A 25,336-nucleotide genomic window follows, 5' to 3' on the forward strand; every position below is an offset into this window, starting at 1 on the left:
GTATAATTTTTGTGCCATATCCATTCTCTTCAGCTATTTGTTTGATTGTCTGTAATTCATTTTTATAGTCATCTTTACTGAGTGTAGTTCTGTTCCATCTGTCCAGCATATATTGGAAATGCTAGTTTGTGTGCAATTGGATGATTGGAATATTTTTTTGTAGCTGGTGACTTTCCAGAATACGAATAATTGGTGTTGGTTGTTATTTCTGTGTATTGTGAGGTCAAGGAAATATAAAATTTGTCATTTTCTTTGGGGTGAACTATGTTTGTCATTTTGGAGTTGTTGGATGCAACTGGATGTTTCATCTAGAAGGCATATGATGTCATCTACATAGTGATGCTAATATACTACCTTGTATTGTTTGGGTCTTAGGGTCATTCCATTTCAAATCACCCAGGGCATGTCATTCATCATCTCAGATTATCGTGCAACTTTGTTCATTTGCTTATTCTTATAACATACAAACTCCTGGAAATTCATTTTTGTCTTAGACTTAAACTTTTTTGTATTGATTTCTCACTGTAGCGATGTTCTGATAATTTGGCTCTGCAAGAATTTACATGCGGAGTGGTACTTATCTACAGAAGTACTTAGAATTCAAGTGCCTATTAAGCTTTTGATTTTTTTCCCCCAGAAATTAGGTGAGGCACATCGTTAACAAGATGCAGTTATTTCAGCAGTAAAATTACAAAAAAAAAAAAAAAAAAAAAAAAAAAACACAAAAAATATTAATGTAAGTCACTTTCAAATTTGTAGAAAAATTACAAGGATGTTGTGAAACACTTATATTGCGAGTCTCCAACCTGCTGAGTATCTAGGTTTGGTCTTAAATAAGCCAAGGTTGTAGGCTTTCTAATAAAATACAAATGTTAATGGATTTTCTGTGAGTGGGCACATAAATAAATCTGAAATCAAAAAACTTTTTATTGTGTTGAATAATTGGTCATTCGCAATAAGTTCTTCTGCACCTGATGCCCACTGCCTCAGATTTTCAAGAATGTTTTTTTACCTGTTACTTTTGCCATTGTAATAACCAGTGTAAAATTTCTTCCATATATCTCAAGTAGTAAATATGGTAAAGTTTTCAAGAAGCTTACACTATATCTGAAGCTTCGCATTGGATTGCATTACTTTAGAAGAAAAATCAGAACTTATCTAATTTTCAATAAGTCATTGTCATATTATTCCAGATACCAGAAAAAAGAATCTGTCTGTATTGGAAATCATCTTAAATTGTTATTGTCCAAACAATAATTTCTTAAATATTCAAAATACTTTAAGACAGAGCTGTTATCAGGCCAGTTTTTTATATATGATGTGGTTAAAAACAAAAAAGAGCATGGTTTTGGAGAGACATTGAATTTTCATAAATGCATTAAAGTATTTGAAACATTGTTCAGAAGGTCTTTTCATATTATGTAGACCTCTAAGTTTCAGTACAAGACACATGTTTTGTTAAAATAATTATAGTACAGAGTCAAAAGTTATAATATTAATGGAAATATTTTCATTACTAATATTAACTTTATTTATGGGTGCAAGTGAGCATATTTAAATGACAACTAACCTATGCAGACTAATGTTTACATTTAAATTGTACATGTTAAGCAGATAAGATCCTTGAAGTTCTAAAGTGAATGTTTTAATACCTTCTCTGTTTTGAATCCACTGTGAGAAATTAGATTCCATTAAGTTCATATCATTTTCATTCCTTATGTACTTCTTTCTAATGTACTTGATTCAGGTACACAGACTATACATACGTTTTCCAAAGGCACAAAACAAAAGTCTGCTTTCTGAGGCCAAAAGAATGACACTGATGGTCCAGGTTGGTGGAGAAAAATAGTTCAGAATCTCCTTCTCCATCAGATACATTCTTGACGAAGGCAAAGTACTACCTGGCATCATATACAGCTGGCACAAAAGTGTGTTGTTGAGAACGGGTACCTGGCCATTGCGGGGCATTTTTATTGAACGAGAACATCAAGTAAAGCTTTTCAGAACAAGTTTCTTTCCTAATTTCTAATGAATCGCAGGAAACTGGTTTGTAATTGTGAAAATTCCTAACAGGTATTGTCCGTGTTGTAAAAATTCTCTTCTTTTTCTTCTTTGGGAAATTCCTTTAGGAAATCTGTATTGAGTTTTCTAAGAAATAGAAAAAAAATTGTCAATATGAGCCTTGCAGAAATTATAAATACCAGATGTAGTTGTTATTTGAACAGCATCCTCTAGCTGAAGACTAGCTTTCACAATATGTGTTGTACAGTTCCTCCCAATCCATCACACACAGATTTACCATGGCTAGTAGCAAAAAAGGAATGTTCAGCATCTAGAGAAAAATAATTTGTGTTCACACAAGTTTTTAAAGCTTTTTCTATTTTTGTACTGAGCAGCACATCAATTAGTGAAATAATGCAGTTTTTTGACTTGTGAGTAGTGTTCAGCCAACCATTTAACCATTTCTTTCTGAGCAGCAAATCCTACATTGTGATCCATAGTATCGGTTATAAAACCATGCTTCGCTATCATAAATTTATTTTCCTCATTTGTTGCATAAACAAAAATGGGATGGATTTTCAGCAAAGTCCATTAACAGAACTGCTTTTTCTGGGGTTAGATTTTCTTTCGAATTTTTTCAGGGCCCTTGCCTGACAGACATACACGCCCATAATTTTGTTACCAACTAATCAGTGCATTCATCAACAGTTGCAGATTGCTTTACCAATTCAGTCTGATGGTCTGTGTTAATCATCAACATCTTTGTAAGATAATTTTTCTTTCAGAAATTGTAACAATTTGTCATCACTGGGGCAATCATCACAGTGATTAAGCATGCAGTCATAGTTTTCTGAGTCACATACAAGAAATTTTGTAAGTTCTTTAGATGGTTCTTGAATGTTTCCACATCCGGAAGCATTTTACATTTTGATGGATACCACAGACACACACTGAATGAGTGCCTGCAGCACAAGCGAAAATATACCACTTTGGTTTTGCAAACAAAATTTGTAAAAACCAATGTTAATGTTTGGATTCTCCAATTTAAAACAATGTTGTAGTTCCATTAGGTTACAGTGATAAGTATTTTTTGCTTATACATGGTCTTCTGAATGCTAACTTTGTCTTTTGCTCAAGATAACATTAAAGTATATTCATCATTTCGGTAAGAATCAGTGACAAACTTTACGACTTCATCAGTGATCATTTTATTTCTTTTTGGATTAGTAATTGATAAAATATGCATATCTCTTTTCAGTTTCTTTGGCTGTCAGACTACATACTCACTAACATTGAATTCTGACACTATTTTTTGTTTTGACCAAGGAAGAGGAGCTTAAGTCAAAACTCGAATATTTTCAGAGCTCCTTACCCTAGCCACTTATTCTTTCATTAACAATATCATGGCACCAAAATCTATGGCTTTCTTAACAATTTCATTATCCACTTTATCCTCTCTGTTGTCAGAAATTTCAACTTCAAACTGCAATCCAATGCCTGGTACACATTTTCTTCTAAAACATGATTCACTTTTTCTAGCTCTGATGGGAAACGAGGCTGCTGACACTGTTGCTAAGGCTGTCGTCCTTGTACCTCGGCCCACTAATTCTTGTACCCCTTCCGATAAACTCTGTGTTGCTGTCTGTCAGCAGGTTGTGTCCCCTTTATGGGAACAAGCTCTGGGGCATTAAGCCTCTCCCATCAGCTTGGATGACCTCCCCCCAGCCCTCTCGCCATGAGGATATCATTTTAACTAGGTTGAGTATTGGGAACTCTCTTTTTAGCCATTGCCATTTTTTAAGTGGTACTCCCCCCACGATTATGCTCATTGCCCTCAGCCTGTGACAGTTTGCCATCTGTTGATGGAATTCCCTTTTCTTAACCATTTACATTCTTATTTATGTTTGCCGTCTTGAGTGCCGGTTGTTTTAGCGAACGATGTGCAGGCTGTCGACCACATTTTACTTTTTAACCATCATAGCAATATGGCAAAGCACATTTAGTCTTTAGTTCTGGACCTCTGTTTCTCTATGTCATATTGTGTGGTCCTTTCTCCAAGTCCTTGTTTCTAACTGCCTTTCCTTCTGTCAATAGGGCTTAATGAGTTGTCTTTCTTAACTTCTTTTTTTCTCTTCATGTTCTATGGTTCTGACTTGGGCACATATGGCCCTAGTTGTTCTTTTTTTCTCTTCATGTTCTATGGTTCTGACTTGGGCATATATGGCCCTAGTGGTTTTTGAACCCTAAAACAACACAAAACAACTTTTTGTAGCTTCCATTTGCTATATGAGGCAATGCTGTGATTTGGAAAGGAATGAAGTTTTAAGGGAGAGTCCCCCAGACAATCTAAAGGTTTATTTGCATTTTTGATACTTCGACTTTCTAACACTGACTCTCCGGGTCTGGCATCGCTTTCACTTTCATCACTGATTTCTGTTTTTTGTTCACTAATCTTATGACATGTTGTACAAAGTTTTTTGCCTGGTTTGACATCGATTCTCGTAGCACTTAATGATTTAGACAAAGACAGACTTACTGCCCTCAAGGATTTTTTAACTGTCTGCCGTGCATTCTTTGATAGCTTTCAAAAACAGTAAAGTAGTTGTAACCATGATGTCCACATACAGTTCTTTCTTGAACATGTGGAAAGTTTATATTGGACCATAACTACTTTTTCTTCACTCAGCTCTAAAAATTTTTAAGAGTTTTTGCTGAGATGTAGGTCATCAAATGATATTGTGTCATAAGTAATTTTCCAACACTGCATAAATTCATCTTTCCAATTGTAAGTAACTGAGCATTAGTTTAGTTTAAAACACACTACATTACAAACAAAATGATAAATGGCTCCACCACAAAGAAATGTGACACATCTCACAGAAAAACAAATAACAACTGGGGCCAAATTGACTGATTGTTGCATGTCTGTGATGTTCAGCAATACATGACAGTTGTCGTTACAATGTTTTCATTTAAGTACAGGTTTTAAGCAAACTACTGCAAACACACAATACACTTTATCACTGTGAGATTGTGGTTAGCTGACAGATAAATGTAATACATTATATTCTTTCAAAAATCACTTAATTAATAAAATGAAGTAAATTTTTCACACTTAAGATTAATCTGTCTGCCTAGAAGAATTGATGTTTAAATATGTTAATTTGAGACCCCTGCGTCCAAGGCACTGGGTGTCACACCTGGCTGAACTTATTCTTGGAATGACCTTTTCTCATCACAGAAAAAGTTGTTTGATTTCTGGTTTATTTGTGTGTTCATTCACAGAAAACCCATTAATATATTTATGTTATTAGAAAGATTACAACCTTAGAAATTTTTTAAGGTCAAACCTAAGTTCCCAGCAGGTTGATAAAATGTGATATAATTGTTTTTCAGCATCCTTCTAATGTTTCCAGAAATTGAAAAGTGACATACATTAATATTTTTTTAAATATTCTTTGTAACTTTGCTGCTTAAGTAAATGCATTATTGTTTACTATATGTCTATTTTAACTTCTGAAAAAAAAATCCAAATCAAAAGCTTCATATACACCTGAGTTGTGAGTATATCTGTAGATAAATACCACTTTGCATAGACATTCTCTCAGAGCCAAATTATCTGATTGGGACTATATTGAAAATTCAATATAAAAAAAATTCCCAGGAGTTCTTATGTTATAGGTATAAGAAATTATACTAAGTTTCATGAAAAACTGTGATGGAGGGTTACAAGTCCTACAATTATTGGGTCATTGGACATGGAGTGACCCCTTACTATTGTTTCAAATATTTTGTTTTCAGCATAATTGTGAGAGATATTGGGTATGAGTCCACTGGTGACCCATTAGGAAGCCCATCTTGTTGTGAATGGAACTGGTTCTCAAATGATAGACACTTTTGCTCTGTGATTAGTTTTAGAATGCCAGCTATTTATTTTATGTGGCGTTTGGGGATGTCTTTCTGTTCTAATTGTTGTTTGATGATGTTAATGGTTTCAGTGGTGGGGATATTCGTGTACCTGGATGTGATGTCGAATGATGTGAGTATGGCTGTTGTGGGTATGTTGATGTCTTTGATTTTTTGTATCGGCTCTTCGGTGTTGTGTATGCTTCTGTTGTTTGTGTATACATAATGTTTTTTTTTTAAGTATGTGTGTATTTCACCAGCTAAGTGATATGTGAGTGCACTTCTGAAATTTAGATCTGTGTGTACTCAAATGTCATGCTTATGGAGCTTTAGTTGGCTGTTCAGTGTGGGTGCCTTGGGGTTCTTTTGTTGTAGCCATTTCACTTTCTGTTTTGTGAATATGTGTGAGATGTTTGTTGACGTGTCTCTCTTATTTGTGTTGATTCACTGGTTAGCTTTATTATGTTGTTGTCTTCTAGAAATTTTAAAGTTTTATTTTTGTACTCCTCCTGTTTTGTTACTATCATGGTGTTGTCCTTGTCTGATCTTGTGAAGAGAGCCCCGTTGTTTGTAAGTTAGTTCTTTTTTGAAGTTTTTTCTTCCTCACTTTTTGTTCCAGTCCATAAGTTATTTTTGTTTTCCTTTATTAAGCATCTAATTTCTTCTGCAGCTAACTCTCTTGTCAGACCTCATTAAATTTTGAGTCATTGTTTCTTCCTTGTTGTTTTATTATTTATTCACTTTCTGTGACAAGATTCTCCACTATCTTATGTGTAATATTTGTGTTGATGATTTATTTGGGTCCTTTTTGTAGTAAGTTTATTTCTTGGTTAGTTGTATAACAGTAAAGTTGACCAGGCACCTGTAGAACGTCTCATTTGTTTGCCTTCTGTTTTTATGTATAATGATATTTTTTGTTTCAAAATGTGTTTAGTTTTTGTTGTTGTTTTTTTCCCCCCATTTTATTTTTTATTGGTGTTTCTGTGTTTTATGTGTCTGTATTCATGATGTCATTAAAATTTCACAGAGTTTCAAGTGATGTTCTAATTCCAGATTAATTTTGAATAGCCCAGCATTGAGTTCCTGCTTCTTTATATGTAAGCATCTAATTTCTTGTTTCAGCCAGCCAGTTTTGGCTCTGTGCCACGCCTGTTGAGCTGCAGGTGATAGTGTTTAAAATGACGTATATATTATATATAATTATGTATTAAATAATGTGAAAATCAGATTTTGTTTTTATGTTTAGCATAGTTTGATGTCATTTTCTGGGGTGTTATGGAGCATGTTGTGAAGCTTGCTCAGAGATGCCCGGCAGGGTGTTGAAATAATCATCTTGAGGTTGAAGCTCGTGTGTCCACATTTGGTTATAGATAGATTTGTTTTTGGACAGGGTCTGCCTTGAGAAAACACAATGTTATCTTCTCCACCCCCCCCCCCCCCCCCCCCACACACACACACACGTGTCCAGTTATTTCACTTTGTAGCAAAAACTATTTACTGCAGACCAATATCGTTTATACGTGGGAATAGCCTTAAGTCTTACATTGTGCACTATGGTGTTTTGGTCGCGGTGGGTGTTAATGGGTGGTTGTGGGTGGCAAAAATTGTAATGCTAACATAATTAAGACTCGGCGTTGCCCACCCAAATTACATGTTATAATCTATGCATAGTTTTTCCAGTCAGTGATTTAACGAGATCTTCAGCGCATGGTAAACTTTTAACTCAGTTCAAAATGATTATATGGGAGAAATGTACAATGGCTCATAAAAAAAAGTCTTGAAGCACTCCACATAACATCACAGGATCTTTGGAAAACAACATATTAGTGGGAGCAGTTTTACTGCTATTATCAGGAGACTTTTGGCAAACATTGCTGATAATTCCAAAATCAACACCAGCAGGTGAAATAAAGGCAAGTTTAAAGAGATTAATATTTAGAGGTTGAAAAGTTATCATTGAAAGAAAATGTGTGTGCAATAATGACAGGCACTCCAAAAACTCATATATTTGCCAAAAATTTATTGAAAATTGGAAATGGTATTTACGCACTTGATCCGTACTCTGGTAAGCTTATTTTAACACAAGAATTATGCAGTGTGGTAGAAGCTTAGGAACAACTTTTTGATAAAGTGTATCCATCAATAGAAATGAACTACTTAAAGAAAGACTTGTGTGAGTGAACAATTTTAAAACCAAAGTGCAACAAATAAATTAGCAAATACAGAAGATGATTCAAGAAGCAGAAACGATATATAAATCGGTAAATATAATAATGGATCAAGAAGAAAGTGTGTCAATTTTCCAACTGAATTTTTTAAACTCATCTACATCTGTTGAAACTGAAAATTGGATTTCCAGTAATACTATTACAAAATATTAACTTGCCCAAATTATGTAATGGCACAAGATTGTGTATGAAACAAGTACTTCATAATATTATGGAAGTAATAATTTTAACTGGTAAACAAAAAAGAAAATCTGTGTTCATGCCAAGAATCTCATTGATTTCAACTCATATGCCATTTTCTTTTAAAAGAGTACAATTTCCTGTGAAATTAGTTTATAGTATGACAGTCAATAAGGCTCAGGGCCAAACATTTCACTAATGTGGAGTTAATGTAAAGGAACCCTGTTTCTCACATGCTTAGCTCTATGTTGCGTTTTCACATGCTGGACACGTAGGAAATATATATGTGTATGTGCCACACAACCAAACGTCAAATATAGTGTATAAGAATGTAATTTAATGTAAAGACTTCATATGTAAGATACTTTCCCAAATAAAAAAAAGTTGTTAACTGCTATTTTTTGTCCATTATTACATACACTCCTGGAAATGGAAAAAAGAACACATTGACACCGGTGTGTCAGACCCACCATACTTGCTCCGGACACTGCGAGAGGGCTGTACAAGCAATGATCACACACACGGCACAGCGCACACACCAGGAACCGCGGTGTTGTCCGTCGAATGGCGCTAGCTGCGCAGCATTTGTGCACCGCTGCCGTCAGTGTCAGCCAGTTTGCCGTGGCATACGGAGCTCCATCGCAGTCTTTAACACTGGAAGCATGCCGCGACAGCGTGGACGTGAACCGTATGTGCAGTTGACAGACTTTGAGCGAGGGTGTATAGTGGGCATGCGGGAGGCCGGGTGGACGTACCGCTGAATTGCTCAACACGTGGGGCGTGAGGTCTCCACAGTACAGCGATGTTGTCGCCAGTGGTCGGCGGAAGGTGCACGTGCCCGTCGACCTGGGACCGGACAGCAGCGATGCACGGATGCACGCCAAGACCGTAGGATCCTACGCAGTGCCGTAGGGGACCGCACCGCCACTTCCCAGCAAATTAGAGACATTATTGCTCCTGGGGTATCGGCGAGGACCATTCGCAACCGTCTCCATGAAGCTGGGCTACGGTCCCGCACACCGTTAGGCCGTCTTCCGCTCACGCCCCAACATCGTGCAGCCCGCCTCCAGTGGTGTCGCGACAGGCGTGAATGGAGGGACAAATGGAGACGTGTCGTCTTCAGCGATGAGAGTCGCTTCTGCCTTGGTGCCAATGATGGTCATATGCGTGTTTTTACGACCGAGGCACACAGGGCCAACACCGGCATCATGGTGTGGGGAGCGATCTCCTACACTGGCCGGACACCTCTGGTGATCGTTGAGGGGACACTGAATAGTGCACGGTACATCCAAACCGTCATCGAACCCATCGTTCTACCATTCCTAGACCGGCAAGGGAACTTGCTGTTCCAACAGGACAATGCACGTCCGCATGTGTCCCGTGCCACCCAACGTGTTCTAGAAGGTGTAAGTCAACTACCCAGGCCAGCAAGATCTCCGGATCTGTCCCCCATTGAGCATGTTTGGGACTGGATGAAGCGTCGTCTCACGCGGTCTGCACGTCCAGCACGAACGCTGGTGCAACTGAGGCGCCAGGTGGAAATGGCATGGCAAGCCGTTCCACAGGACTACATCCAGCATCTCTACGATCGTCTCCATGGGACAATAGCAGCCTGCATTGCTGCGAAAGGTGGATATACACTGTACTAGTGCCAACATTGTGCATGCTCTGTTGCCTGTGTCTATGTGCCTGTGGTTCTGTCAGTGTGATCATGTGATGTATCTGACCCCAGGAATGTGTCAATAAAGTTTCCCCTTCCTGGGACAATGAATTCACGGTGTTCTTATTTCAATTTCCAGGAGTGTATATAAAACCACTGACAGAAAGCTAAAAACTCAGCGAAGTGGGTTATTTTCAGCTGCTAAGGTATATACACAAAACTTCGTCTGTTTTTCAGATTTGTAATTACTGTCTTAAAAACTCAACTTTATATGTGTACAAGTAGTAAAGAGCATTTTTCTGTATAATGGAAAGAAAATAAAACCCAAATGATGATAAAACTTCAGCAAAATATGTCCGGGAATTAGAAGAAAAAAAATAAAATTGTGTTTGCTCAAGGACCCCCCAAAACACACACACAAACAAAAACATTTATTTGCAAGCACACACAGACAGAAAAGCTTCATCCTCAAGATGATTTTATTATAACTTTTGTGCACTCTTTTGTGTGGGCTTCACCTGTTACCACCAACCGACAGTCAACCCGAGTGAATGCACACTACCAAACAGTGATAGAGAGCAAAGATGACCACCTGATGTATGCATGTGCTGCCGATTCCAACCAGATCAACTTCACTGTCAGCCAACCAGATCAGCTACACTGTCTGCTTAACAACGCATGCCGTCTGTATCCTCCCCCCCATCCCTCCCCCAGTACCAGATTCTGATAATTACGTAGATGTAAATGACCGTAACAATGCAGCCTTCGATCCCCACCCTCTACTAGCCCCTATCTTATGCCAATCTCAACACCTCTCCCCATGCCTTCCACTTCACGTCATTAATTTATACTCACACTTTCCTCTCCTCAGTCTCCCTCTATCTCTGTTCCTCCATTTCCTCACATTGTTAATGTTTCACGAAACACTTTATGTACTGCATTTTCCCAAGTTTTAAACATTTTCTCCTTCATTTGTTTTGTTTCAGAAGACTGGACAGAGCATAGTTATTAAATTATTAGACAAACCATGTTTTGTAAGAAATCCCAAATCAGCATTCTCCTTACTTAGTATGTGTTGTGCACTGTCTGATCAAAAGTATCTGGACACCTATTAGTGGACATTAGTATGAGGTGTGTCCACCCTTCATCTTCATAGTGGCTTAAACTCTGATGGGAACACGTACAGTAAGGTCTCTGAATGTGTATGGAGGAATGGTAGCCCATTCTTCCTCAAGAAACAAAACCATTGTAGATAGTGATGATCGTTGCTGGGGTCTGTAGTGAAATTGATGTTATAACTCATCCCAAAGTTGTTTCGTTGGGTTCAGATCGGGACTCTGCACAGGCCAGTCCATTTCATGAATGTTATTGTCCACAAACCATTGCCTCACAGATGCTGCTTTACGACGGGTACATTGTCATATTGTTACAACGCTCATGATCTCTGAGCTGTTCATAGTACACAGTGCTGTGAAATGTGTTGATATATACTGAGGTGACAGAAGACATGGGACAGCGATATGCACATATACAGATGGCTGTAATATCATGTACACAAAGTACAAGAGGACAGTGCATTGGCAGATCAGTCATTTGTACTCAGGTGATTCATGTGAAAACGTTTCCGACGTAACTGTGGCTGCACAGTTGGCATTACCAGACTTTGAACACAGAGTAGTTGTTGGAGCTAGACGTGTGAATCATTCAATTTTAGAAATCGTTAGGGAATTCAATATTCCAAGATCTATAGTATCAAGAGTGTGCTAAATTTATACACACGGGTCCTCTTCTCATGGCACGTAGTAGTCAGTTCTGCATTACACAGGGGTGACCAGGTACTTTTGATCTGATAATGTTATTGTATCTTGTTGTTGCTTAGGTAGTTGTAGTTAAGTTTTAGTTAGTTTCATGTTCCATGGATCATTTGCACAGTAAATCATAACAAGTCATTTTATATTAATATCATAGATTAATTTGTAAATGTAGCAACATGCTGAACATTTATAAGTCTTTTTTTAATAGGCCTATACAGATGTGAGTGAGTAATTCCTACTCACAACCTTTTACACATTCGATAGTAGACAGTCTTCCACAGGATAGGAGTTGTCAAGTAGAAACTTATGCAGTTTGTTTTCAAATTTTACTTTACTGTCTGTCAGACGTTTCATACCACTGGAAAATTTTAGTTGCAAAGTTGTGCACACCTTTTTGTGCTAAAAATGGCCTTAATGTGGAGTAAATAATGTCATTCATTCTTCTCATGTTGTAGTTGTGTACATCATTGTTCCATTTGAGCTGCAGTGGATTATTTACAACAAACTTCATGTGGGAATAAATATATTGTGAAGCAATAGTGAAAATGCCCAACTCTTTAAACAAATAGCAAGTGAGGTGTGCAGTGGTTAACACACTGGACTCGCATTCAGGACGACAGCGGGTCAAATCATCATATGGCCATCCTGATTTAGGTTTTCTTGGTTTCCCTAAATTGCTTCAGGCAAATGCTGGGATGGTTCCTTTGAAAGGGCACGGCATATTTCCTTCCCCATCCTTCCCTAATCCAAGCTTGTGCTCCGTCTATGGTGACCTTATTGTCGACTGGACGTTAAACACTGATATCCTCCTCCTTAAACAGATACCTACAAGTTGATCGTGGGTTTAGCCATGAAAACTTTATTTTTTAAACACAATGTAGCCCAAAACATTATTCCATATGTCATAACTGAATGAAAATATGTCCCTCCCCAAGATTTGTAATAATTCTAAGTGCAAAGGCATCTGATGATGTGCTGCTTGAATATTTTGATGCCGTGCCTTGAAGCATGTTGTTTCGTCAGGACATTCCTCATCTGAAACTAGTTTCAAAACTATTCTGTAAAATTTAAGGTTCTAATGCAGCAGAATAATGGATATTTTTTTGAACTGTCTATCAAATCATTTCCCCTCTCTGCCCCCCCCCCCCCCCTCCAAATCAGAAGTTATTGGTTTCTGTGCTGTTTACAGTTTTGTAGATATCCATATACATGATACTTAATGTTGCAAAACATAGTCCTTTCAAGTAAATAGTATCAAGTGGCAGATTGTCATTTAAAAATTTGTTCATGTTGATGAACATTGCTCCAATACTATAGCACCACCCTCTTTAATAGCTCTGTTTAGTTTTCAAATGTATTTTTCACTTAACAACTTCCTGTTTGTGTTGTTGCTTTGTTAATGGATGAACACTTTCTGCTGAACAAATAAAGTTTCTTGATTCACTGATAAATTCGACATTAGTGTTCCGAATAATATTTGCCCCGACATGAATTAAGACACTGTTCTAGTTGGATTTAAATCACGTGCATTCCCTTCTATACCCTGCTTTGGTCTGAAAATATTTTAATGTGTGTGTTGAGTTAATTTGTTCCAATCCTAGGACCTAGGACACACATTGTCTTCACAATTAGGAACCACAACGTTTTATGAACCTAATTATCAAGTATTGCTTTTTGTCTAAAAATTTGCTAAGTATTTAATTTTTTGCATCATCGTCGTCAGAAAACAATGTAAGCGGTTTGTTTATCTTCACAAGTGTAAGTGATTGTTTTTAGTTTGTTACAAACATACAACACTATGTCATTTACTAGTTTAACATTTGTTTTCATCAGATCAAGAATTTCCATTGTAAGTGTTTACGTGTTGCTTTGCAGTAATTTAATAATTTCTGTCTTAAATGTAAACAATTGCAGCTTGACTATGGAACCTGATAAAATAAGTAGTATACCCAGCACCGTTATGATCCCATTTTGGAATAATTGTCTACCAATGCTTCACATGCTGCACTGTCAACTGTGAAGCTGTATTTGTCAAAATATAGAGTACTTGGCAACTGCAGCAGAGTTTGTGCTTATTTGAAACTTCCTGGCAGATAAGTTTTGATCTTCCAAGAAGTTTCAGTGGCTTGGCTGTCAGTGAGATCCTTACTGTAAAGGACAGACTGTGAAGACAGACACATTGCTTGGTTATCTGAGTGCATTTAACAAAAATATTTCAAAAATATTTCCATTTACTGCTGCGCGAGATTAGCCGAGCGGTCTAAGGCACTGCAGTCATGGACTGCGCAACTGATCCCGGCGGAGCTTCGAGTCCTCCCTCGGGCAGGGGTGTGTGTGTTTGTCCTTAGGATAATTTAGGTTACGTAGTATGTAAGCTTAGGAACTGATGACCTTAGCAGTTCAGTCCCATAAGATTTCTTTACACACACACACACACACACACACACACACATTTACTGTCATTATTATTTAATTAACTGTCATTTTATGTATCTTAATCATATCACTCTCACATGTTGTGTGTCACATTGTTGGTAATTAAGTTGTATCATCAAAAGAGTTGGTAATACAATAAGATAGTTAAATGTTAGAATTATTTTCTTAAAATTTTGAGACTTAATTAGATATGTATTAGAGATAAAGATTTTTATTAATTTGGTGTTCCATTCTCACTAGATCGGATGAAAGTCTTGCTCCACCACCCAGACAAGAGGAAAGCAGCAGGAGAGGATGTTAGACCTGACGATGACTATTTCACCTGCATCACGAAAGCTTACGAAATACTAGGAAACCCTCAGAAACGCCGTTCCTTTGATTCAGTTGACCCAGCATTCACGGATCCTGCACCACCTTCAAATGATCATACAAAGAAGCATTTCTTTAAGGTGATGATAAAATATTAACCAGAAGTTTCTCATTTGTTGTAAAGTCATGTGTATATTTAAATCATATATATTATGAATTTATAGCAAGTATGCTCATACAATGAATTGTGATGGTCTTTCTTTCCCCTTGATATACACTTGAATGACAGGGAGAAAGAGGGGTTAGATTTTTCTGTCCCATTTAAACAAATTCATATTGAGCATTTTCAACAGTGCAGTTTATCTTCTGCCTTCTTTTTTACTAACATTGACAGTACTCAGCTTGGCAAGTTCTGCAGAAGTATGGCCTGTTGTGAAGTTATGAATAACGATTCTCAGCTAAGAAAAGTTTTAAACACTACTGTATTACACTTACCAAGAGGGTGTGTGAGTTTATTTAATTGTTGTATGCTCAGAAAGTTGGTTGATTTTGTCAGGTCTGGCTATAATCGCTGATTGAAGAAAAGTACTTACTTTAAAGTTCGTGTTCTGTGTTGTCACTTTTCGTGTACAGTTTGATACCAAGTCCTTCATAACTCACAGTTCCCGAAGTGAAAAAAGAAAAATAAGCATGGTTTTTACTAGTCTTTTCACATTTACAACCCCCCCCCCCCCCTCTCTCTCTCTCTCTCTCTCTCTCTCTCTCTCTCTCTCTCTCTCTCTCTCTAGGGGCCAGTTCAAAAGTTCTAATACTATGTAGATCATCACTATTGGGCGCTAAAAATTTGCTACTATGAATGCACACCACACACAATTTATATTCTCCGAAAGTAAGTCTCAATTCTCTTTTAAAAAAATTGTAATCGTCATCTAGGAATTGTTATAAACTTATAACTCAGTTTTAACAAAGATTTAAAGCTATGTGCTACACTGTGGACTCTTCTCAACTGGTGTGAAATTGCTCTCACAGTGAAAGTGCATGAAAGAGCTTTTCTCTGACTGTCAGATTACACAGTAGCCAATCATCTTTATATTCCAATTCACACAGTCGGGTACTCTCCCTCTTTGGACCAGACCCCATTAAGAGATCAACTTATGTGAAATAACACATTCCGAGGTAACAAATAGATACAAATCAGCCACATCTGTAGTTTTCTGAAGGACTGAAGTAAGCTTTACATTTCTAAGATAATGAAAACTGGCTGCTTTATAATTGTCATTCCCCCCCATGCTGTAACTCTCATCAAGCTTACACAGTGTGGTTCCTGTGCCTGCTCACAATTGGTTATTCACAATTTCAGTGTTTCATACTTCACATACATGCCACATTCAATCCTTCATTTTGTTAACATTTTTCACTGGCTTCTACACAAAACATATTAACGTGTCGGGAAGTTATTTCTCATGGAAAGATATAAAGTCTGTGTCTTCAGGTAATTTTTTGGATACTAGAAGTTGTTTTAGATAAAGAGCTGAAATTCATACTGTTGTTATCTATCATCTTTACAAAACGTACAGAAAGTCTCTCAACAGTTCTGTTACTAACAGTGTCTTTAATAATTTATAGCAATGTATGTAATATTAGTTTGTTGTTCAGTTCGTATGCGTGACTTGATGAGCCGGCTAATTAACATGTCTCTGTTGATCCATCATGGACAGGGGACATCAGCTGGTTAAGTAATTGTGACTCTCAATGAAATTTTCCAACAGCCATGTAACTAAGATGTTTTATTTTATTTTCATGACAACCGGTTTCAGCATTCCACTATGTCATCTTCAAACCCAATATGTACCATTCAATATAAATGATAAAGCCATACAGTGCCATATATCCCTGAATTTCGTGAATTCAACAGTTTCACAAAAGCTTCATTTGAAGATAGATCTCCCTGTAGTTTACCCCTGATACCTTCAGTATTTCAAAGAGAGTATTCCAGTCAACACTGAGCTTTCTCTGAGTCTACAAATGCTCTAAATGTTGGTTTGCCTTTCTTTAACCTATCTTCTAAGTAAAGTTGTAGGGTGAGTATTACCTTGCATGTTCTTACGTTTGTCTATAATCCAAGCTGACAATTTCTGAGGGTGGCTTCTACCAGTTCTTCCATTCTCCTATAAATAATCCAAATTAGTATTTTGCAATGTGGACATTTTAAACAGCTAATTTGGTTACAATCACACTTGTCAACACATGCTCTCTTTGGAACTTGTATTAGTACAGTCCTCTTGAAGTATTAAGGTGTTCCGCCTGTCTCATACATGCTGAGCTGCAGGTGGGATAGTTTTGTCATGGATGGCTATCCAAAGGATATCAGCAGTTGTGATGAAATGTTGTCCACTCTGAGGACCTTGTTTCTGTTTAGATCCATCAGTGCACTGTCAAATCCTTCTTGCAGTATCATATCCCCCATCTCATCTTTCCTTTCTATAATATTGCCTTCAAGTTCATCTCCCTGTTATAGACCCTCTATATACTTCTTCCACCCTTCAGTTTTCCTTCTCTGCTTAATACTGGTTTTCTATCAGAGCTCTTGATATTCATATCGCTGCTTCTCTGTTCTCCAAAGGCCTCTTTAATTTTCCGGTAGGAGGTATTTATCTTTCCCCTAGTGACATATATTTCTATATCCTTGCATTTGTCCTCTAGCCATACATGCTTAGCCATTTTGTACTTCCTGTCTGTCTCTCCCTTTCGCCTGCTTCATTCGCTACAGTTTCATATTTTCTCCTTTCATTGGTTAAATTCAATATCTACTGTTATCTAAAGATTTATATTAGGCTTAGTCTTTTGTGACCTATTCGATCCTTTACTACCTTTACTATTTCATATCTTCAAGCTACCCATTTGTTTTCTACTGTATTCCTTTAACCTGGTCTAGTGAGTCATTGCCCACTGCTCCATCAGAAACTTGCAACAGCTTCTGGTTCTTGAACTTATCCAGGTCCCGTCTCCTTAATTTTCTACCTTTTGCTTTAGTTTTAATCCGCAGTTCACCACCAGTAAATCGTGCTCAGAGCCCACATCTGCCCCAATAAATATTTTACAATTTAAAATCTGCTTCTGAAATCTCTGTCTTTCCATTATGTAATCAATCTGAAACCTTCTGGATTCTCCAGGTCTCATCCATGTATGCAGCCTTCTTTCACAATTCTTAAATCACTTGTTAGCAATGATCGAATTATGCTCTGTGCAAAATTCTTGCCCCTGGCCATATTCACTTAGTTTTTTCGTATCTTCCTTTTCCTACTAACAAATTCCAGTCCCCCATCCCAATTATATTTTCATCTCCCTTATCTATATGAACAATTTTTTTTATCTCATTGTAGAACTAGTTGGCATATAAACTTGTACTGCTGTGGTGGGTGTGGGCTTCATGTCTAGCTTAGCTGTGTTAATGTGTTCACTGTGCTGTTCATTATTAAATCTACTTCTGCATTATCCTTATTTAATTTTGTACATATAACCCTGAATTCAAGTGACCATAAGTCCTGTTCCTCCTGCCACTAAACTTTAATTCCCACTATAACTAACTACAACCTTTCCATTACCTTTTTAAATTTTCTAATTTACCTGTCTGATGAAGGGATCTAATTTTCCACACTCTGATACGTAGAACGCCAGTTTGGTTATCCTGATGCTGACATGCTCCTGAATAGTTCCCGCCTAGAGATCCAAGTGAGGGACTATTTTACCTCCAGAATATTTTACGCAGGAGTTAACCATACACTAGAGCAGCATGCCCTCGGCAAAAATTATGGCTGTAGTTTCTCCTTGCTTTCAGCTGTTCACAGCACCTGCACAGCTTGGCTGTTTTGGTTGATGTTTCAAGGCCAGATCAGTCAATCATCCAAACTGTTCCTCCATGAACCATACATTTGTCTGGCCTCTCAGCGAAGACCACTAGGATGTGGTTGTTCCTATGGTATGACTATCTGTATCATTGAGAATACAACCCACCCCACCAATGGCAAGTTCAATGGTTCATGGGGAGAAGGGGGCAGTGAAAATAATTAACATATGTTTATATCAATCAGATTGGAATCCATGTGATCCCATTATGCACAAGTTTGTGTTAGACTGTTGTAAGCAGTACACCAATATTGTTTACTATGTGATTCTTTGAGCTAATGTCACATGTTGTTATATGCACTGAAGATGGCTTTCTAATAGTTGAAATCTAGATCTGCTGTAATAAAATGACAGATTTCAACATAGATTGCTGTTCTTTTCTGCATTGTGTATATGATTCTATGTTATTTGCAGCATGTGAAAGCACTCTCTGGGGTCATGAGTCAATATGTGTGGCGAGAAAGCTTGCTGCAGATGATGTGTATTGCCACACCTCACACCATCTATGCTTCTTAAATTTTACAATAACTCTTAATAATCACATAAAATTGTGTAGGTAATTAATTTTTTCAAATACAAAAAGTAATAAATAAAATAAATTTCAAAATCTGTATCCTCTGTGCTTAGCATCTCTACAAACTAAGCAGTTCATAATATCAGAAAATTTTCAAAGAAAGCTTTGGAAAGACTTATGTTACTGCAAAACATTACATAGAGCATTGCTTACTATTTGTAATTCAACCTATTTCCAAAAACTTGATGCCTTAATTCTTCTGTTATATATTCAGTTGCTAAGATTGAGTGTCTTTGTAATACACTACCGATTTTTACACTTAATTCATTCCAGTGTCTTCTCGCTGTGGTGAGCATCTGAATGTTCAAAACAGTACCTAGTCCATATTGGGACTTGTCTAGCATGCCACTGCTAATCAAACAGCATTCTTTGTGTTGTTATTGCTCCGTAACACACTACCTTTTCCTCTATGTAATCCAGATTCTATCAGCTAAATCTCTGTCCTGTAAACATAACACTAGCTAAGGTGGCCTTTTTTTTTTAAAATTTTACCTTCCAGTCAGGTAAAATGTTATTACAAAATTTATTCCTTGTTGTCTCCATTATTAATTACATCACTTAACACTTCTCCTAAGTCGAAGTGAATTAACGGAGTCTTCACCAGATCAGTGTAAATAGTCATACCCAAATTTAAATTTACTAAAAAAACTGGCTCTCAAAATTGAAAAGTAAAAAACTGTAGCAAAACTTTAAGATTGCTAAAGAAATCATTTCCACTTGGTATTGAATCAAAAATGGTTTTTTCATTAATTTAACTCACTGACCTTACAGAGAAACTGAACTTTCTGTACAATTTTTCTTAAAGTTTATACATAAATAAACTTCAGAACTAACGTAGTTACCATTTTCCATGTACACACAATAGGAAGCAAATTTTATCTTCGAAACGTCTTCATGTTCTCGTAGCTATGAACCAATTCCTATGCTGGAATACATACCCAATACATTATTTACAAAACCTCTCCCCCACTTTTTATTCAATTCATTCCCACTCTTGAGAATGTGGTGACAACAAATACACATTAAAATCTACATGACCATACTTCAAATTACTTCCCATGAACCATGGACCTTGCCGTTGGTGGGGAGTCTTGCGTGCCTCAAAGAAGTACAGATAGCCATACTGTAGATGCAACCCCAACGGCATAACGGAGGGGTATCTGTTGAGAGGCCAGACAAACAAAACGGCCTTGCTGTTTTGGTACTGCGAACAGCTGAAAGCAAAGGGAAACTACAGCCGTAATTTTTCTCAAGGGTGTGTAGCTTTGCTGTATGGTTAAATGATGATGGTGCGCTCTTGGGTAAAATACTCCAGAGGTAAAATAGTCCCCCATTCGGATCTCCAGGTGGGGCTGCTCAGGAGGACATCATTATTAGGAAAAATAAAACTGGCATTCTGCGGATCGGAGCACGGAATGTCAGATCCCTTAATTGGGCAGGTAGGTTAGAAAATTTACATCTACATCCACATACTAAAAGTGTACTGGAGTCAGCCTCAAATGCTGGTTCTATAAATTTCCTCAGTAGCGATTCACGAAAAGAATGCCTCCTTTCTCTAGAGACTCCCACCCGAGTTCCTGAAGCATTTCCGTAACACTCGTGATGATCAAACCTACCAGTAACAAACCTAGCGGCCCGCCTCTGAATTGCTTCTATGGCCTCCCTCAGTCCGACCTGGTAGAGATCCCAAACGCTCGAGCAGTACTCGAGAATAGGTCGTATGAGTGTTTTATAACCGGTCTCCTTTACATATGAACCACATCTTCCCAAAATTCTACCAATGAACCAAAGACGACTATCTGCTTTCCCCACAACCACCATTACATGCTTGTCCCTCTTCATATCGCTCTGCAATGTTAGGCCCAAATATTTAATCGCCATGACTCTGTCAAGCGCTACACTACTAATGGAGTATTCAAACATTATGGGGTTCTTTTTCCTATTCATCTGCAATAATTTACATTTATCTATATTTAGAGCTAGCTGCCATTCTTTACATCAATCACAAATCCTGTCCAAGTCATCTTGTATCCTCCTACAGTCACTCAACTACGACACCTTCCCGTACACCACAACCTTCCCGTACACCACATCATCATCAGCAAACAGCCACACATTGCTATCCACCCTATACAAATGATCATTTATGTAGATAGAAAACAACAGCAGACCTACCACAGTTCCCTGGGGCACTCCATATGATACCCTCAGCTCCGATGAACACTCACCATCGAGGACAATGTACTGGGTTCTATTACTTAAGAAGTCTTCTAGCCACTCACATATTTGGGAACCAATCCCATATGCTCGTACCTTAGGAGTCTGCAGTGGGGATCCGAGTCAAATGCTTTCCGGAAGTCAAGGAATATGGCATCCGTCTGATACCCTTCATCCATGGTTCGCAAGATATCATGAAAAAAGGGTGAATTGCATTTCACAGGATCGATGCTTTCTAAAGCTGTGCTGATGCATGGACAGCAACTTCTCTTTCTCAAGGAAATTCATTATATTCAAACTGAGAATATGTTTGAGAATCCTGCAACAAACTGATGTTAAGGATATTGGTCTGTAATTTTGAGGATCCATCCTTCTTCCCTTCTTATATACAGGCGTCACCTGCGCTTTTTTCCAGTCGCTCAGGACTTTACGTTGGGCTAGAGATTCGCGATAAATGCAAGCTAAGTAAGGAGCCAATGCAGTAGAGTACTCTGTAAAACCGAATTGGAATCCCATCAGGACCTGGTGATTTATTTATTTTCAACCCATTCAGTTGCTTCCCAACCCCAGGGATGTCTATACTATGTCCTTCATACGGCAGTATGTTTGTACGATCCTCCTGATTGAAAAGTTTCTCAAATTTAAAATTTCAACTTTCTTTTTGCTGTCTTCCGTTGCCAGGCCAAACTGATCAGTGAGTGACCGGATGGAAGCCTTCGACCCACTTACCGATTTTACGTAAGACCTGAATTTCCTTGGGTTTTCAGCAAGATCTTTTGCTAAGATATGACAGTGGTAGTGGTTGTATGCTTAGCACATCGCTCTTTTTACAGCAGCACAAATCTCTACTAAATTTTGCCTGTCCTCATTCTCTCGATCTTTCTTGTACCACAAGTGCAACTGTGTTTGCTTCCTGAGCGTTCTCCGAATTGCACTGTTAAACCACGGTGGGTCTTTTCCGTCTGTAACCCACTTTTTCAGCCCATACTTCTCCAATGCGTGATTTACAATGTGTTTAAAATTTGCCCATAATTCTTCCACGTCCATTGTACCGGAAGTAAACGAAGTTGATTCATTTACTAAGTGGTATGCTAACAACTGGTTATCTACTCTTTTTAGTAAGGATACTCTCCTAGCCTTCTTGACCGACTTTTTAAGTTTCCTAACCATAGTCGTAATGACAACATCATGATCACTAATCCTTGTCTCAACACTGACACCGTCGATGAGGTCTGGTCTGTTCGTGGCTACCAGATCCAAAATATTTCCATTACGTGTTGGCTGTCGATTTAGCTGCTCAAGACAGTTTTTGGATAATGTGTTCAGAAGTAATTCACATGACGCCTTGTCTGTACCACCTGCAATGAATCCATAGACATCCCAGTCTATACTAGGTAGGTTGAAGCCGCCTCCGACTAATATAGCATGATCCGGGTACAGAGTGTAGACTGCCTTTAAATGGCGGAACCTGGTGGCTGGTAATAACACCCAACAATTAACTTTCTTTCTCCTAGGGAAATGGATAAGTTAAAGTTAGATATAGTGGGAATTAGTGAAGTTCAGTGGGAGGAGGAACAAGACTTAGTCAGGTGAATACAGGGTTATAAATACAAAATCAAATAGGGGTAATGCAGGAGTAGGCTTAATAATGAATTTAAAAAGTAGGAATGCGGGTAAGCTACTATAAACAGAATAGTGAACGCATTATTGTAGCCAAGATACATACGAAGCCCACACCTACCACAGTAGTACAAGTTTATATGCGAACTAGCTCTGCAGATGACGAAGAGATTGATAAAATGTATGATGAGATAAAAGAAATTATTCAGATAGTGAAGGGAGACAAATATTTAATAGTCATGGGTGACTGGAATTTAGTAATAGGAAAATGAAGAAAAGGAAACATAGTAGGTGAATGTGGAATGGGGATAAGGAATGAAAGAGGAAGCCATCTGGTAGAATTTTGCACAGAGGATAATTTAATTATAGCTAACCCTTGGTTCAAGAATCGTGAAAGAAGGTTGTATACATGGAAGAGGCCTGGAGATACTAGAAGGTTTCAGATACATTATGTAATGGTAAGACGAGATTTAGGAACCAGGTTTTAAATTGTAAGACATTTCCAGGGGCAGATGTTGACTCTGACCACAATCTGTTGGTCTTGAACTGCAGATTGAAGTTGAAGAAACTGCAAAAGGTGGGAATTTAAGGAGATGGGACCTGGCTAAACTGGCAGAACCAGAGGTTGTAGAGAGTTTCAGAGAGAGCATTAAGGAACGAGTGACAAGAATGGGGGTAAGAAATACAGTAGAAGAATGGGTAGCTTTGAGAGATGAAGTAGTGAAGGCTGCAGAGGATCAAATAGGTAAAAAGACGAGGGCTAGTAGAAATCCTTGGGTAACAGAAGATGTATTGAATTTAATTGATGAAAGGAGAAAATATAAAAATGCAATAAATGAAGCAGACAAGAGGAATACAAACGTCTCAAAAATGAGATTGACAGGAAATGTAACATGGCTAAGCAGGGATGGCTAGAGGACAAATGTAAGGATGCATAGGCATATTTCACTAGGGGTAAGATAGATACTGCCTACAGGAAAATTAGAGAGACCTTTGGAGAAAAGAGAACCACTTGTATGAATATTAAGAGCTCAGATGGAAACCCAGATCTAAGCAAAGAAGGGAAAGCAGAAAGGTGGAAGGAGTATATAGAGGGTCTGTACAAGAGCGACGTGGTTGAGGACAATATTATGGAAATGGAAGGGAATGTAGATCAAGACGAAATGGGAGATACAATACTACGTGAAGAGTTTGACATAGCACTGAAAGACCTAAGTCGAAATAAGGCCCCAGGAGTAGACAACATTCCATTAGAACTACTGACGGCCTTGGGAGAGCCAGTCCTGACAAAACTCTACCATCTGGGGAGCAAGATGTATGAGACAGACAAAATATCCTCAGACTTCAAGAAGAATGTAATAATTCCAATCCCACAGAAATCAGGTGTTGACAAGTGTGAAAATTACTGAACTGTCAGTTTAATAAGTCACAGCTGCAAAATACTAACACAGATTCTTTACAGACGAATGGAAAAACTGGTAGAAGCCAACCTCAGGGAAGATCAATTTGGATTCTGTAGAAATATTGGAACACGTGAGGCAATACTGACCCTACGACTTATGTTAGAAGCTAGATTACGAAAAGGCAAACCTACGTTTCTAGCATTTTTAGACTTAAGAGAGAGCTTTTGACAATGTTGACTGGAATACTCTCTTTCAATTTCTGAAGGTGGCAGGGATAAAATACAGGGAGCGAAGGGCTGTTTATAATTTGTACAGAAACCAGACAGCAGTTACAAGAGTCGAGGGGCATGAAAGGGAAGCAATGGTTGGGGAGGGAGTGAAACAGGGTTGTAGCCTATCCCTGGTGTTATTCAATCTGTATATTCAGCAAGCAGTAAAAGAAACAAATGAAAAATTCGGAGTAGGAATTAAAATCCACGGAGAAGAAATAAAAACTTTGAGATTCGCTGATGACATTGTAATTCTGTCAGAGGCAGTAAAGGACCTGGAAGAGCAGTTGAATGGAATGGACAGTGTCTTGAAAGGACCATATAAGATGAACATCAAGAAAAGCAAAACGAGGATAATGGAATGTGGTAGAGTTAACTCGGGTGATGCTGAGGGAATTAGATTAGGAAATGAGGCACTTAAAGTAGTAAATGAGTTTTGCTATTTGAGGAGCAAAATAACTGATGATGATTGAAGTAGAGAGGATATAAAATGTAGACTGGCAATGGAAAGGCAAGTGTTTCTGAAGAATGCTAATTTATCAACATCAACTATTGATTTAAGTGTCAGGAAGTCATTTCTGAAAGTATTTGTATGGAGTGTAGCCATGTATGGAAGTGAAACATGGACAAAAAATAGTTTGGACAAGAAGAGAATAGAAGCTTTTGAAAAGTGGTGCTGCAGAAGAATGCTGGAGATTAGATGGGCAGATCACATAACTAATGAATAAAATTAGGGAGAAGAGAAATTTGTGGCCCAACTTGACTAGAAGAAGAGATCAGTTGGTAGGACATGTTCTGAGGCATCTAGGGATT

General features: G+C 37.9%; 1 protein-coding gene across 1 annotated transcript in view; it reads left to right on the forward strand.

Annotated features, from left to right (window-relative positions):
- The window catches only part of LOC126298361 (dnaJ homolog subfamily C member 2-like), a 195,450-nt gene that overhangs the window by 74,556 nt on the left and 95,558 nt on the right, over positions 1 to 25,336 (forward strand). The window contains exon 4 of the mRNA XM_049989661.1: positions 14,466 to 14,674. Coding sequence (XP_049845618.1) covers positions 14,466 to 14,674 — 209 coding nt within the window. The remainder of the gene's footprint in view (positions 1 to 14,465; positions 14,675 to 25,336) is intronic.

Source organism: Schistocerca gregaria, chromosome X, assembly GCF_023897955.1.
Source record: "Schistocerca gregaria isolate iqSchGreg1 chromosome X, iqSchGreg1.2, whole genome shotgun sequence".
In the NCBI taxonomy this organism is placed as follows: domain Eukaryota; kingdom Metazoa; phylum Arthropoda; class Insecta; order Orthoptera; family Acrididae; genus Schistocerca; species Schistocerca gregaria.